This window comes from Falco peregrinus, chromosome 1 (assembly GCF_023634155.1).
Source record: "Falco peregrinus isolate bFalPer1 chromosome 1, bFalPer1.pri, whole genome shotgun sequence".
In the NCBI taxonomy this organism is placed as follows: domain Eukaryota; kingdom Metazoa; phylum Chordata; class Aves; order Falconiformes; family Falconidae; genus Falco; species Falco peregrinus.
The window spans coordinates 18,001,024-18,016,148 of NC_073721.1; the positions used below are offsets into that span (position 1 = coordinate 18,001,024).

A 15,125-nucleotide genomic window follows, 5' to 3' on the forward strand; every position below is an offset into this window, starting at 1 on the left:
CATCTGCAAAATTATTCATGTTCTACATTGCTGCATAAAGCACATAATCCTAACAATGAAGCCAATAGACATGTCCAGAGAAAAATGACCCACTGGCCATGAGGAAACACAAATGTTAAACCACATTTAATGAAGATAAGACAAATTTTTCCTTCCTGACCAGCTTACACTAATCTAAGGGAAGTCAAAAACAGAGAATTGGGATCTTTAAACTGCAAGAACTAAAACATTTAAACAGAACAGAGAAAACAGTTTAAGACACTCACTGCTTCAGTAAATACAGTTACTGCTATCAAAGGCTTCATCAGTGAAGAGATTTAGAAGTACATTTTGCTTGACAAATATTTGTAACTGAAAACTCTGGAAATTAGCGCTACAGTTCATTCCACAGTAATTCAAACATAGGACATTGTGAGAATCTTCTGTTTTATGGATATGCATGCTGATATACACCTCCTTTTCCAGGAGACTTCTCACAGCTTGCTGTGGTTTAACCCCAGCCAGCAACCAAGAACCATGCAGCCGCTCGCTCATTCTCCCCCACCACCCAAACAGGTGGGGAGGAGAACTGGAAAGGAATATAAAACTTGAGGGTTGATATAAGAACAATTTAATAATTTAAACAGAATAAAAATGAATTAACAACAACAGATACAATGGAAAGGTGGGGGAAAGTATAAAATCCAAAGGGAAAGGGAGAAAGGAAAACAAGTGATGCACAGTACAACTGCTCACCACCCGCTGACCGATGCCCAGCCAGTCCCTGAGCAATGATCCCTCGGCCCCAGCTAACCCCCTCGGTTTATATACCAGGCATGATGGCCCATGGTATGGAATATGCCTTTGGCTGGTTCAGGTCAGCTGTCTTGGCTGTGTCCCCTCCCGGTCTCTCGTGCCCCTCCAGTCCTCTGGCTGGCAAGGTACAAGAAACCGAAAAGTCCTTGACTTAGTATAAACATCACCCAGCAACAGCTAAGAACATCAGTGTCCTACCAACATTGTTCTCACATCAGAGCCAAAACACAGCACTGTACTAGCTACTAAGGAGAAAACTAACTCCATCCCAGCCAAAACCAGGACAAAGTTACAAAGATTTTGAAACTTAGAGCTAAATAAACCTGTGAAGATGGATAAAGTTACCCACTATAACATATCTATTCTGTTTCATGCACCTAGTTTGCTCATGTAACTTCTACCCAGCTCAACATTGTGCACAAGAGGAGTATCTATTATGTTAGGGACATTTTAAACAGATGCAATAGCTTCACAAAAGCTTACACAATCTAATCTTCCATTGATTCCTACTGAAATATTACAAAAAATTTTCCAAGCATGTAAAAGAACACTCAAATTCTGAAAATTATCATACCTGATACAGCAAGAAAATCATCAATACTTGTTATATCATCCACAGCTTCAGTAAGAACATGGATGTGATTCTCCCATGTACTTCTATACATCTCCATGTTGTTTTTCACAACTTGACTTTTTGGTCTGGCAGCAAGAGCTAAAGCAGCATTAATAACCTGTACCAAAAATAGACACAAAACCCAACATCTAAATGATTATGTCTTCAGAAATAAAATTTTATGTTTTATTTAAACTTGCAGAGCAGCATTTCTGTTCTCTAAGCAAAAGCATTGTTCAGCTTTTGTTTCTGTTCTCAGCAGGACTATCAGTCAGATGTTGCTTAGGCTAACTTCCAATTTAGCTTTATAAATCAAAAAGCTAATGGAACAGGATAGCAAAAATCCCAACATTTTTACTTGGAGGATTCATAGTATTTGAGTTTGCAAGGTATTAATACAAGGAGGTTTTTATTTACACAGACTTAAGGCACATACTTGTCAGTATGCCATACATCAGTTTTGAGTTTAAACTCTTTAACAGCTGTTATTGTTATCACAGCACTTTGATTAGAAAGGATCTTCACTGAAAGAGAGATTACTACAAGTGGAAGGTTTTGCTGGGACAACAGATACCTCTTTTAACATCAGTGGCATGGGACATAACACATACTACACCTATATAAAAAGCAGCAAAGTGGTATTCTAAATCAGTTAGGCCTAAAAATAGTAACTATGTTCACATGAAGAGGGCAGATTCCATCTAGCCCAGGAAAGACTAATTGAGGATTGAAATAATTAATCCTGAAGTGATTACTTCTACAGATACTGCTTCAATCAGTTAGCTAGAGGAGTTTTTCCCTAATATGGTTTTTTGTTGATGTGGTATCTATAAACATTATTTAAACTAATACATATCCCAGGTAAAAGCTGAACATTAATCTTAACATTAACCTTTTTTCCCCTTCCCAATATTGCTTATTTATCAATGGGAGAATGGTTTTAAGACGGCAAAACACTATGTAAAGTAAAAAAGAATAAAAACAATATGCCACACTAATCCCCAGTGTTGGCAGTATACATTCATGAAATTTTCTTGTGTGTCATTATCAGGTTATTGCATTGAAGAATAAGAACTAGGAAATTCCTCATCCTAAGCCCATCTGACATGTCTTCACAATAATTATCAATCCTCTTGACTCTGTTCTGGATCATAAGCTAATTTGTAATCAGTTTGGTTGGTTGGTATTTTTATATAACACATGAACTTACAAAGCTGTTGAAATTTAAATAACGACCAACTTAGTAATATTTGTGTTCTCATAATGAAGGAACATAACAATTAGGCTTTCACAAGCATACTGCTGGGATCGAGTGTTTTTACTCATGATTGTGATAAGGAAGAATAGACCACGTCCTTATTACTTTACCAGGCAGTTGGAGAAGGCAGAGAATATGCAGCTATAGTATGATTTCTTTACCAACTCAAGTACAAATGGATATAAAAGCATCCTAGTCTCCAGAAAGGAAAAAAAAAAAAAAATCCCAATAGGCAAAACAAGTTTATAACGGGAACCAAGTGGACAGGTAGCAGCAAAACTGCAACTGCATTTACAGTGCATCAAGCAATAAATGCAAGTCTACCATGCCAAGCGGTTGCAAAAATTAAAGGTACTGTCAGAGAAACGAACAGTCTGAGAATTAAAACCAGAAGAAATAAATGGGAAAAGTGAGGCAAATTTTTTGCTCTACTTTTGCACTTTTACATTTTTAAAGTGGAATACCCTATCCATTTGGGGGCAGAAAGACACAAAGTTACTCTCTCACTGAAGACAGAACAGCATCAATATCGTCATCGTAGATCTAAAAACCATAAAACTGTGATAGAAGACTGAAAAAACTGAAGTCAGTTGACAGCAGCAGAGAGCATGAAGAGAAATAGTACTTGCATAGATGAAATGAATAAACTACTCTATGTGCATCATGAAAAGCAACAAAAAAAACCTTTCTATTGCAGGATGGGAAAAATTAAAAACACACCACCCCACAAAAAAACCCCACACAAATTAACCAAAAAATACTCACTCAACTTTTTGCAGCAAAAAGCTCTCCATTTACCTTAAATTCATAAACATATGGAAACAGTAATTTGCTTAAGATTAAAAAAATCAAGAACACTTAACTGCTGAACTGAGGAAGACTACATTATTAACATGTCATCTTTTGCATTAAAAGCACTAGCATACATTATTACACCAGCAGACCAGAATGATTTACTACACGTTTTAGTAAAACAGGAATGGAATTATCATAAAGTTGTTACTTAAAAAAATGAGATAATAAATATATTTAAATACTGTTTTAATTGTTGCCTAAATGTAACCAATCAGGAGCCCCAGCATCTCAGAATTACTACTAAATTAGTGATGATTTAGATCTGTAGATCCTTCTTATTTTGACAAAACATCTGCGAAGTTATGCAGAAAACCACAAAATACACTGAATAAGGCTGACATTGTCATGCTCCCCTTTTTTCCCCAATTACTAATACCCATATGAATTAATTCATTAGACTTTCAGCTTTTTGACAATGAATTCTGCCTTCAGGTACACAGCACAGCACCATGCAGCTACCTTAAAGAAAACGTACTACTGAACTATCCATATTTGGAAAAGAATTTAAAATTTCACTAAAGAATCAAAATAAAGAATGATGTTCATTGTGATTAAAGGCAAGAAGTAAATGCTATAGGAAAAAAGTGCTGAACAGTTGAGCAAGTTGAAAGTCCTGTGTCTGATCAGTCTTCTTTTTAAAGTGGCACAGCTTGTTGTTTCAAAAATATCTGATAACAACAACAACAATAATAAAATCACTTGATCTGCACCTCAGACAATATGGAAGACACTTTAAAAAATAAATAAATTTAAAAAAAAAAACAAAACAAAATCAAAATCCACCACCGCCAGCTACGGTTTCAGCAGTTAAACAGTTTTTTAGAATACTACAGCTCACAAGTCATAGAGCGCACACATAATGAAGCCTAAAGGCTCATTTAAAAGAAGTCTGATTTCACACAGTACCCTTAAAGCCACTGACTTGTAAAATAGTAGATGTTACAAACGGGTGACAGAATACTGCTTGAGCCAGGCCCGTCAAAGACTTAGAACTGACTACTCATTTTCCTTTTCTGATCATAATTTGGTTTGTTTTTTAGTTTCCCCCATAGTTTTCAGACATCCTTTCAGTGTACCCCCTTTGTTATGTGTTATACAATTTTACTTCATCCATACTCCAGATCTACAGCAGATATATCTTGATAGTGTGATTCTACTCCTGTAAGTAGGCACACTATTTATGTCTCTTATGTGGAAAACACAATCCCAGTTCCCCACTCTCATTTACTGCCTTTTTTAAAAATGCAATTGCTAGGAAACATGCACAGTTAAAATATTGAATGTGCAGAAGGCACCTTATATTTCAGTTTGTAAATAACATTCTCTACTCCTATAAAATGCAGGACAGAATCATAGTAACTTCCAGGAAGATCAGAAGAGAAGCTCTCCCAAATGAATGTTGAGTGCAGCTTGGCACACTGCTACAGTAACGCATCATTTCTAACATCTGACAAATAGTAATAGCACAGCAATGCTGACGTAGATTAAAAGGTTGCTCATTTATTCCTCATCAGAATGCAGACATTAAAATAGAGTCACCACGGACATTGAAGCCCAATTCAAAGACACCAACAAAGTGCCTATCTCCTAGGCATATGCAAAATACAATAATAAACATTCTGCCTACATTCCCACATGTACTGTTCATTTGCAGCACCACTTTGGAAACACAAGGTCTCTTCCTGCACACATTTATTTATGCTTGGATAGCCAATTGCTTCTGGCTTCTCAAATAAGTTAACATACCACTCAAGCTGCTGAAGGCTTAAATTTCCATTTACATACATTACTTCTACTGAAGGCTCTGCAAGTACAGGTATTTTTTTCCCCCCAAAGAGTTAAAGCAGGGAATTTAAGAGCTTATTAGGGTTCACTTTTATAAAGATAAGTGTTCAGCATTTTCCTCTGTTATAGTACTACCTTTGGCACTAAACACACACTTTGAATAAATACTTCAAAGTAGGCAATAATACTGTGCTAAAGGCAGTCTTAACTGACTTCCAGTTTCACCAGTAATACAAACTATTTCCTTCCTTTATTAAAACAAATGCTTAAAATTAAAAAAATGCAATTGTAAGAGGTTTATGAACTAGACTTCAGACTTTTCAATTTTGTTACATTTCTCAGGACCAGTGGCAATGGAGTCGATCACTTAAGGTTTCTATTGGATTGAAGATGCTTCAGCAATAGGATAAACCAGAAGATTTTATTTGCTAAGACAACTTAATTTCTCATTTGCAAGGAACTACAGACTGTGGCCGTTCCAACTGACTTGGTAAAACCAATAAAAAATCCCACACATGTGCAACTGAACAGACTTAATTGAAGTAGGAAAGGGCCTGAACTACTAACTTACCCTTTCTTTTATCCCTTTTAAAACTGACTGAGCTTTCACTTCCAAAGCATTTGTCTCCCCTAAATGGCTAAATTTAACTCCCAGACATTGAAAATGAAGAAGAAAACATGGTGACTCAAGACTTGCACACAGACCATGTATTTAAAACAATTCTACATTTGGTACTCCAGGAGAACCACTTCTGGTGATAGTACATAGCACATCCTTCAGCTCCTCACAGAAACTTCTGTGGAACAAAAGCAACCCTACCAAGCATCAGCTCAGTGCCCAAACCTCTTCGGTTGAGACACAATGCTGCCTGTGATGCTCTTTCTATAGGAATGTAGATGTAGAATGCAGAATACACCAAAAATTCAGTGTAGTAATAGCGTACTTCCTTTTTTTTTTTTTTTCTTAATATTAGCAGTTTAATCATTTTGGGAATTAGTGATTTTAGCAATTAGCAGAAAAATCAATTTCATTTGTCCTTTAGACAACTCATGTTTTGTTTTTCAATGGTACAAACCATACTAATAAGCATTACACTTACATAAATCATGTTACTCTACATTAAGCTTTGTTTTCATCAGCCAGAACACAACACATTACAAGAAAAAGAACAAAAAAAATCAGTAAAGAACAAGAATTTATGAAGCAAGCAACATTCTTAATGTTGGGTGTTTGTAACTATTCCAAAATTACACCCAGAAAACATGCAATGTAATAAATTCAGGACAGTGTCCATGTACACAAATAAAAGGAAAATAACTAAAAGGCAGAGGAAGAGAAGCTGAAGAGAAGAATAAAACCAAATTCCCAATAAAATATATTCTAAGTTATCTTCCGCTTTCTTAGAAAGGAAGGAACAGTTGAAATTGCATGTTGGTCCTGGAAAAAGCAATAAAAATACTTTGCAAGGTACCTTAATAGGCCAGCATATGGTGATAAATCAGCAACAAGAATGCTACCTTCACCATTTTGGTCAACCTATTACTAGCAATCCTTTATGTCACAGATTTGTTACAGGAAAGAGAGTGACAAAGGACTAACAGTACTGGTAGCATATATAAACTGTAGTATAATAGGGAGGAGATACATGACAATCTTTGAATTCATAGAAGGCAGCTTTCTGAATAGGAGAAATAAAACTGCAATCTCTGCCACAAGAAATAGGACAGGAAGTAGTGGACAGAACTGTAGCAAGAGAAAAAGCTGTTTTGTTTTTTGTGTTGTTTGTTTTTTAAATAAAATGCCTAACTGAAGGGACAGTTAATATGCACAAAAACAGATGGCCTCAACAGACTCTAAACTCTCCATCACTAAGGTACTTAAGAGCAGGGTAGTTAAAATATTGGCAAAGAATATATTAAATCTCTAAACCAGGGGTCCTCAAACTTTTTAACCAGGGGGCCGGCGCGCGCTCCGGGGGGTCGCGGGGTGGTGGGGGGCGGAGGGTCCCTGCTGTAGTGCTGGGTGGCCGAGGGCGAGTGCGGCGCGGCAAGGAGAGGCGAGCGTTAGCCCTTTGGGGCTTCACAGGACCCCAAAAGGAGTTACCGGCGGCATGTGGCGGTGCCCGTACGTTTGCGGACACTGGTGTGCGCACCTTTGCCGTGGGCACCCATCCCCGGGCACCTTCTCGTCCTGCGCGCGGATGCAGTGGCAGGCAGCCATCTGCGGCTGCTTGGTTTCCCCCCCAACCCCCGACGGGGGGGTCTGTAAATACCAGGGGCCGGATTGAGGACCCTGGGGGCCGTATCCAGCCTGCGGGCTGTAGTTTGAGGACCCCTGCTCTAAACCATGGAAGAGCTGCTCCTGTACTGGTGGAAGAAAGAGGAGAGGTAAAGTGGACTACACATGACACCAAAACAGAGCTAAGAAGAAATAGTTTCCTGACTTGATAACAAACATTTCTTATAGTACAGGAGAAGAGCAGTTGTTCTAATACTGCCAGGAAGAAAAGGCATCAAGGCTGGCATCAAACAGGCATCATCTACAGACTGTGGAACATTTTTTAGAGTTGGGATGATATATTTGTAATTATCTTTTTTTCCCAATCCTAACTGTAAATATTTGAAAATGTTATAAAGTAAACAAATACTCACCACTAATATTTAAAACTCAAAATGGGAACACTTTTTGGAAAGCATGTTTAAAGCAACCAGCATACATTTTATACAGTTAGTTACTTTTTTTAAGATATAAAACACACACAAAACCAATTCACTACCAATCCCCGTACAGGCCAGGGATTTTACAAGAAAGGTTTTGAGCTTCTGCCAGGTGGAGATCTAGCCCAAATCCTGTTTCTAGGATGTGGACTGAACACATCTGCAGTGGTCAGGAAGAAATACAACTCAGCCAACAGAGAAGGAGCAGATCTGGTTTGCCTTTGTTGCTTTGATTCCAGAACTGCTTCCTAAACCATACTGTGAGATGGGAAAGCTTGCAAACAGCTTTCAAGAACAAGTGTAACTGCAGTGCTTTCTCTTACACTACCAGTGAGAAACATGCACAGGAGTCCTCCCAAAGCTAGGCTCTGCAGCACACAGACTTCTGTACAATTTTTAAGTATTAGGTTCCCTCCTCCATACATCTAACATTATACAACCTGAGCTACCAATACAGCATTAAGAGCACTGGCTATACAACCATACCAGTGTCTGCTGCCCAAAGGGTCCAGGAGATGGTCTACAAAGACAGAAAAATGGTGGCCAAGTACGAGCACCCAATTAAATGCCCTCTGAGCTTTTTAAACCAAAACAGCACCTGTACATCTGATCACATTTGGACATTCCACAGCTGCATACAAGAAATAATCTACATTTTCTTTATTTTAACATCAATATCAAAGACACAAGAACTTTCCACATATAATACATAAAAGCCCATTTCTGTTTGCCTCTACAGCAGCTCCCTCCAGCTGAGACTTCACAGTTTTTATTCCTGTCACACTTGACCCAATTTCACAGCATCGGTTTCCTAAGCCAGGGGCTCAAAATTCCAACTCAATAACTCTTAGGTCACATCGGTCCTGTTTCCATTCACCACATTAATGAAACAGTTTAGGTTTTAAAATGTGTCCATCAAGACTGAAATGCTGTTCTAACTTTTCTGTTCAAGCCTCCAATAAAGTATTACCTGAAATTTCTGGTTGATTACAATAGTATTTTTTTCCCTAGTATTTTCTTCTTTGTTTTGGTAGATTTACCAGGGGATTGCTTCTACTAAAAATAACAATGACACTATGTAAAGACTTTTTCAGTATCAGAACAACCATGAAATTTTTATCTTGCCAAATGCAGTAAAGAGGTAAACTGCTTGGGAAGATCACAATTGTTACAAAACATAGTCAACTTTATTAAATGAGTGAATTCTGAAATTCAGACAACTCCAGGTGTCTCTGGAAATAAAGTCCTGAAGCCTTCACTAAATGCAAAAACTACAGCACAGGCAGGCATCCTCATCTAACAGTACACAGATTGCACTGGACACAGACTGGTAGACTCTAAGGTTACACACGATCCACAAATCATCTAGTCTGACCACCTAAGTAATACAAACATAGAATTTACCTAGGGCTTCCCTCAGGAAGTTTACAGCTAGAGGTTAAATCAGTTATGTTCTATACGAAGACTGTTAATACTGATTTAAACATTTCAGGTGACAATGTTCCTTAGGGTTTCCAAGGTAAGTTGTTCTAATGTTCAATATTCTTATAAGACTTAATTCCACTCTGAATAAATGTGGCTTCCACAAGTGTGTCAATATCTACATTCCACAAAACAATTCAGACTGATACTAACAAAATTAAAATCTTGTCATAGCTAAGTTGCAGAACAGGATATAGAACACATGTCTTTGTTTTGCCTGGGAAACATGTCAAGGTGGTCCATGAGTGGACAGTGAGGTGGGTTGAGAACTGGCTGAATGGCAGAGCTCAAAGGGCTGTAATCAACAGCACATTCTAGCTGCAGGCCTGTAGCTACCAGTATTGAGTCCAGTCTTACTCAACTTACTCATCAATGACCTGGATGAGGAGACAGCAGGTACTCTCAGCAAGTTTGCTGATGATGCAAAACTGGGAGGAGCGGCTGATACACCCAAAGGCTGCGCTGCCATCCAGCCAGACCCAGACAGGCTGCAGAGTTGGGCAGAGAGGAACATAATGAAGTTCATCAAAGGCAAATGTAAGGTCCTGCACCCAGGGAGGAAACACCCCACGCACCAGTACAGGCCACTTAAGCCCTCTCTCATTTGTAACTGAATTCTCAGGCAACCATTTACCTCACTTTTGTCAACATCTGTAACCAGCCTTTTGATCACCTGCATGTTTCTATGCCACTGATATTTTCATAATCCTGTCTCTACAAGGAGCTTGCTACAAAGGTGAATGTGTCAGTTTATCTGATGTACTAAGGTTGACAGTCATTATTGTGCTGCCCTGAACAATTATCCTACCAGAATTAACTCTGTTTTCTGTATGCAGTATCTTTTACAGCTACATGCAACAACATCTCAAAAGCAGCTACAACATCAAAAACAAGAACTTCAGAAAATGTGTTCCCAAAATGACAGTCTTTTCTATTTAGGACTGAATTCACACTTTTGAAAACAAGATCGTAAGACTGGAGTTCCGATTAAAAAAAAAAAAACAAAGAAACAAAAAAACCCCAGACCACTCCTGACACTGAATTTACGTTTCTGGTAGTTTTGCATTCTGTCCCTCATTTTCTTTTCTCCAAGGGCCACACTATGCCACCTTTATCCACACCCAGCAGTAAACAAAGTTACCGTGTTTACAGTTACTAACATTTGAATCACATCCGCATGAAAACCACAAAATCTAACCAAAGCATAGGCAAAACTTTGCTCTTCAGACTTTACTGGCAAGTGATTGACTACTTCATCCCATCCTTTAAAATGATGACTTGCTTCATTTGTTGTGCATGGATGGGGTGTTCATCTCTAAGGGAAAGGCATGGATAACTACACAGAAAAATAAGATCTAGCTCTACAAAGTATGTAAATGGAAAATGGGCTGCACTCAAACCTGGTTCAGGACTCAGTTCTCATGGACTCTGCCAAAAGGGACTTTCAGACACACATACCAGAAGTATAGCAGTTGTGCACAGATTACAAAAATTTAGTACTGATCCGCTGCAGAAATGTAAAAAACACACTCACAAGGCAAAGTCCAGATGGGTACTTCACTTGTTGCCTTCTCTAATCTCACCAAACTGGCAAGATCAACAGCCTGTAAAGCTGGTATTTCTGAAGAACTTGTGTTCATGGAAAGTGTAAAATGCCACAAAGTTCTCTTAATTTTCATGCAGACCTAATGTCTCCAAAATCTGATACACAATTGAGAACCCAGCCCAAAACACTAAACTAACTCAAGCTATGAGCTGAATGTAGGCTGGAGTTTCTTTGGAGCCAAAAGTAAATAAATGGTCTCCAGTCAGTTCTTCCTGTGTATAGAACAGCATGCTCTACATTCATGTAAATAAACAGAAACTGAATCCAAAGCATATTACTTGTCCATTGAGGTTTGTTACTGGAAGATGGAACTCTGTAGCTCCACATTTTTGTAGCTGAAGTATCAGCAAGGAATAAAACTCAGGTCCAACTATTTCTGATGCAAAAGAACCTAAGGTTTTGCTTCCTCCTTTCAAAAATGATCAACTGAATATCTAAAAACCAGTGTTGCAGCTGGGATGGAATAACTACTTGTCATGATACAGTCTGAGAACTAACTGGCTGGGGGACAGCTCTGCTGGAAAAGGACCCGACATCCCACTCAACAACATTTTGGAATGCATATCAGCAGCAAGCCCCAGCAACAACGAAAGCTAACAGCATAGGGCAGGAGCATAGCTAGCAGAATGAAAAAGATGACACTTACTAGGTCACATCTAGAAAACTGTGACCAGGTGTCCAGCTTTGGGCCCTCTCTCTGATACCAGACACCAATAAAGTAGAGCAAATTCAGCAGAAGGCCACCAAGATGGTTAGGGGTTGCAGCTCTTGCCCTGCAAGGAGGGAGAGAAAACTGAGCTTGTTCAGCCTGGAAAAAAGGTGGCTTCAGAGGGACCTACTGCATTATGAGGGACTCAGTGCATATGAGGAGATTACAAAGATGACAGAGACCACCATACATGGTGGGAGGACATTCTGACAGTTGTCAGAAATTGAGGGAGGTTCTGATGAGTGAGAGCATCGGTGTGCACAAGAGCACTTTTCACACCAAGGTCAGTCAAGCAGTGGAACTGGCTGCCCAAAGAGTTTGTGCAGTCTCTGTCCTTGGACGTTTTCAAGACCTGAGCAGTCCAACTTTAGAGAAAACCAGTCTGAAATTCAGAACTGAACTTGCTTTGAGCAGAAGGCTGGGCTACAGACATCTTAACGTCCTTTCCAAACTGAATTGTTGTATAATGTTGTTCTGTAACACACAATTAGAGAATAATTACGTGACACATACTTAGTTACTAACATTGACTCCTTCTGTGGCAAGAACAACTCACTTCTCAGAGATGCCATAAGACAGGTAATAGACTTGTAAACAGATAATTATGGATAATGCAGCAATATCATGGAACTATTTTCTGACACAACAGTCACTACTAAAGAAACCACAGAAACATGTTGGCAGCCTGCTATTTTTGTTCTCTTAACAGAAAACTGTGCAGAACATTATTTCTGTCAAACTGTGCCTTGTATTTCTCTTAAACAATGCAGTGGGGGGGCTTAAATATCCAGACATCCCCAAGCTCTGTAAGAAGGCATACATATTTACTACTAACCAAAAAAAACCTGCAAGCAAAAAAACCCACCATAATGATAAAAAGGCTCAGGGATATATGATGCTGTTTCTTTGGCATCTGCCATAAAAAGCCATTAAAATAGAAGTATGAAACCCCCCTAATAATTTAAAAGCTTTGAAAGCTGAGTATCTTGTATACAAAATATCTAATCATAAAATGTATTTCTGTCAATATAATTAAATAAAACTGAGATCATGCTGATAACACAGCTGTAGAAAACAGAGAAATTCTACCTGAGGGATAAATGTATTCCAAGAGTAAATCAATTACTTGCTATATTTATTAATAAAATCAAATTCAATTGTTCAACAAATTTAAAAGGTGAAATCTACACCCACTGAAAACAGCTAAAGGGAGATGCAAAGTTAGGGAAGATCATCTAATCACTGTATCAAAAGTAACACATCAGTGACACAGCAAGATTGTACTTCCACAAGAAACTTCCCTCCTCTTCTGAAAACAGGAAAAGTTCCACCCACAGCACACTGCTCTTTCACAACATCCTGAGAACTTCTACCTCAGAAGCCTTACCCAAGTACTGATAGTTATAAGGTTAGGTGTACAGGTGGTATGATAGCATAAACACATGACCGTAAATTTTTGTGTTATGTTCGAAAAGATTAAGACACCTATTGCTTCAGACAGGCACTCAAAAATTCCAACAAGAAATAATTATGCATTAAGAAGAACACAGCAATCCCTAGAACACTACATGCAATGGATAAAATACTTAAAATAAATTCTGACTAAACATAGAATTTCAAAGTCCTGTTTGCAATCTCTCTCTGTTTTAGCAGAACTAGCATTTAAATAACCTACTGTATGATTCTGTTTCTTCCTCCTTTCCAATCATTTAAAGCAGGAAAAAGGGATTGCACTTGATGTATTTTCTTTGATAGTGACATAGCTGACTATGTTTGGTACTAAGCTTTAGAAATATGGATTTCCTTATTCCAAAATTATCAGGTAACTTTAAGCTTCGAGAAAAGGTCATTGAAGAAAGCTGATTCTAATCTAGTAAAGGCCTTCTTGATAGCAACCATTAGGGACAGATTTCATTTCCACATTGTTATTATATGCTACTATCCAAGAATCTTGCAAATAAATTAAGAGCACGCAGATAAAGCAATCCCTCAAGAACAAACAGAATTGTGGAGGAGTGGGTAAGCCAACAATACTATGAACATTATTGGTCTGATACTCCAGGCTAAAAATTAAATACAATCCTGCGTACCTTTATCTCCTGACGTCTGGCCAGTGGTTCCTAGTAATACACAGAAATAAGTTTTTATTACATTGGGATAAAATTTTTGGTTTTTATGAAAACAATTTCTGCAACTTTACACAAGCTGAGGTGCTTAATGCTGCCTTTGCCTTGATCTCTAACAGCAAGACCAGTTACCCGCTGGGTACTCAGCCCCCTGAGCTGGAAGACAGGGATAAGGAGCAGAATGAAGTCCCCACAACTCAGGAGGCAACAGTTAGTGACCTGCTGCTCCACTCAGACACGCACAAGTCTGTAGGAATGGATGTGATCCACCTGAGAATACTCAGGGAGCTGGCAGAAGAGCTCGCCAAGCCACTCACCATTATTTATCAACAGTCCTGGCAAACTGGGGAGGTCCCAGAAGAGTGGAGGTTAGCCAGTGTAACACCCATCTACAAGAAAGGCTGGAAGGAGAATCCAGGAAGCTACAGGCCTGTCAGCCTGACCTTGGTGCCAGGGAACATTATGGAGCAGATCATCCTCAGTACCATCACGTGGCATGTGTGCAACAGCCAAGGAATCAGGCCCAGCCAGTGTGTGTTTGTGAAAGGCAGGTCCTGCTTGACTAACCTCATCTCCATCTAGGACAGACTACCCACCTAGTGGAAGAAGGAAAGGCTGCAGATGTTGTCTACCTGGATCTTAGTAAAGCTTTTGACACCATCTCCCACAGCATTCTCCTGGAGAAACTAGCTGCTCATGGCTTGGACAGGTGTACTCTACACTGGGTAAAGAGCTGGCTGGATGGCCAAGCCCAAAGAGTGGTGATAAACAGAGTTACATCTGGCTGGTGTCCAGTCACAAGTGGTGCTCCTCAGGGCTCAGTCCTGGAGCCAGTCCTGCTTAATGTCTTTATCAACGATCTGGATGAAGGGATTGAGTGCACCCTCAGCAAGTCTGCAGACCACACCAAGCTGGGAGGCAGTGTTTATCTGCTTGATGGCAAGAAGGCTTTGCAGAGGAATGTGGACAGGCTGGACCAATGGGCCAAGACCAGTTTTACAAGATTCAACAAGGAGAAGTGCCAGGTCCTGCACTTGGGTCACAACCACCCCATGCAATGCCACAGGCTTGAGCAAGAGTGCCTGGATATCTGCTTGGTGGAAAAAGACCTGGGAGTACTGCTTGACGTCCACCTGAACATGAGGAGCCAGCAGTGTGCCCAGGTGGCCAAGAACACT

General features: G+C 39.2%; 1 protein-coding gene across 3 annotated transcripts in view; it reads right to left on the bottom strand.

Annotated features, from left to right (window-relative positions):
• The window catches only part of CTNNA3 (catenin alpha 3), a 500,914-nt gene that overhangs the window by 138,577 nt on the left and 347,212 nt on the right, over nt 1-15,125 (bottom strand). For all 3 annotated transcript variants that reach the window (XM_005235159.3, XM_027783430.2, XM_027783431.2), the window contains one exon: nt 1,370-1,526. In XM_005235159.3, coding sequence (XP_005235216.1) covers nt 1,370-1,526 — 157 coding nt within the window. The remainder of the gene's footprint in view (nt 1-1,369; nt 1,527-15,125) is intronic.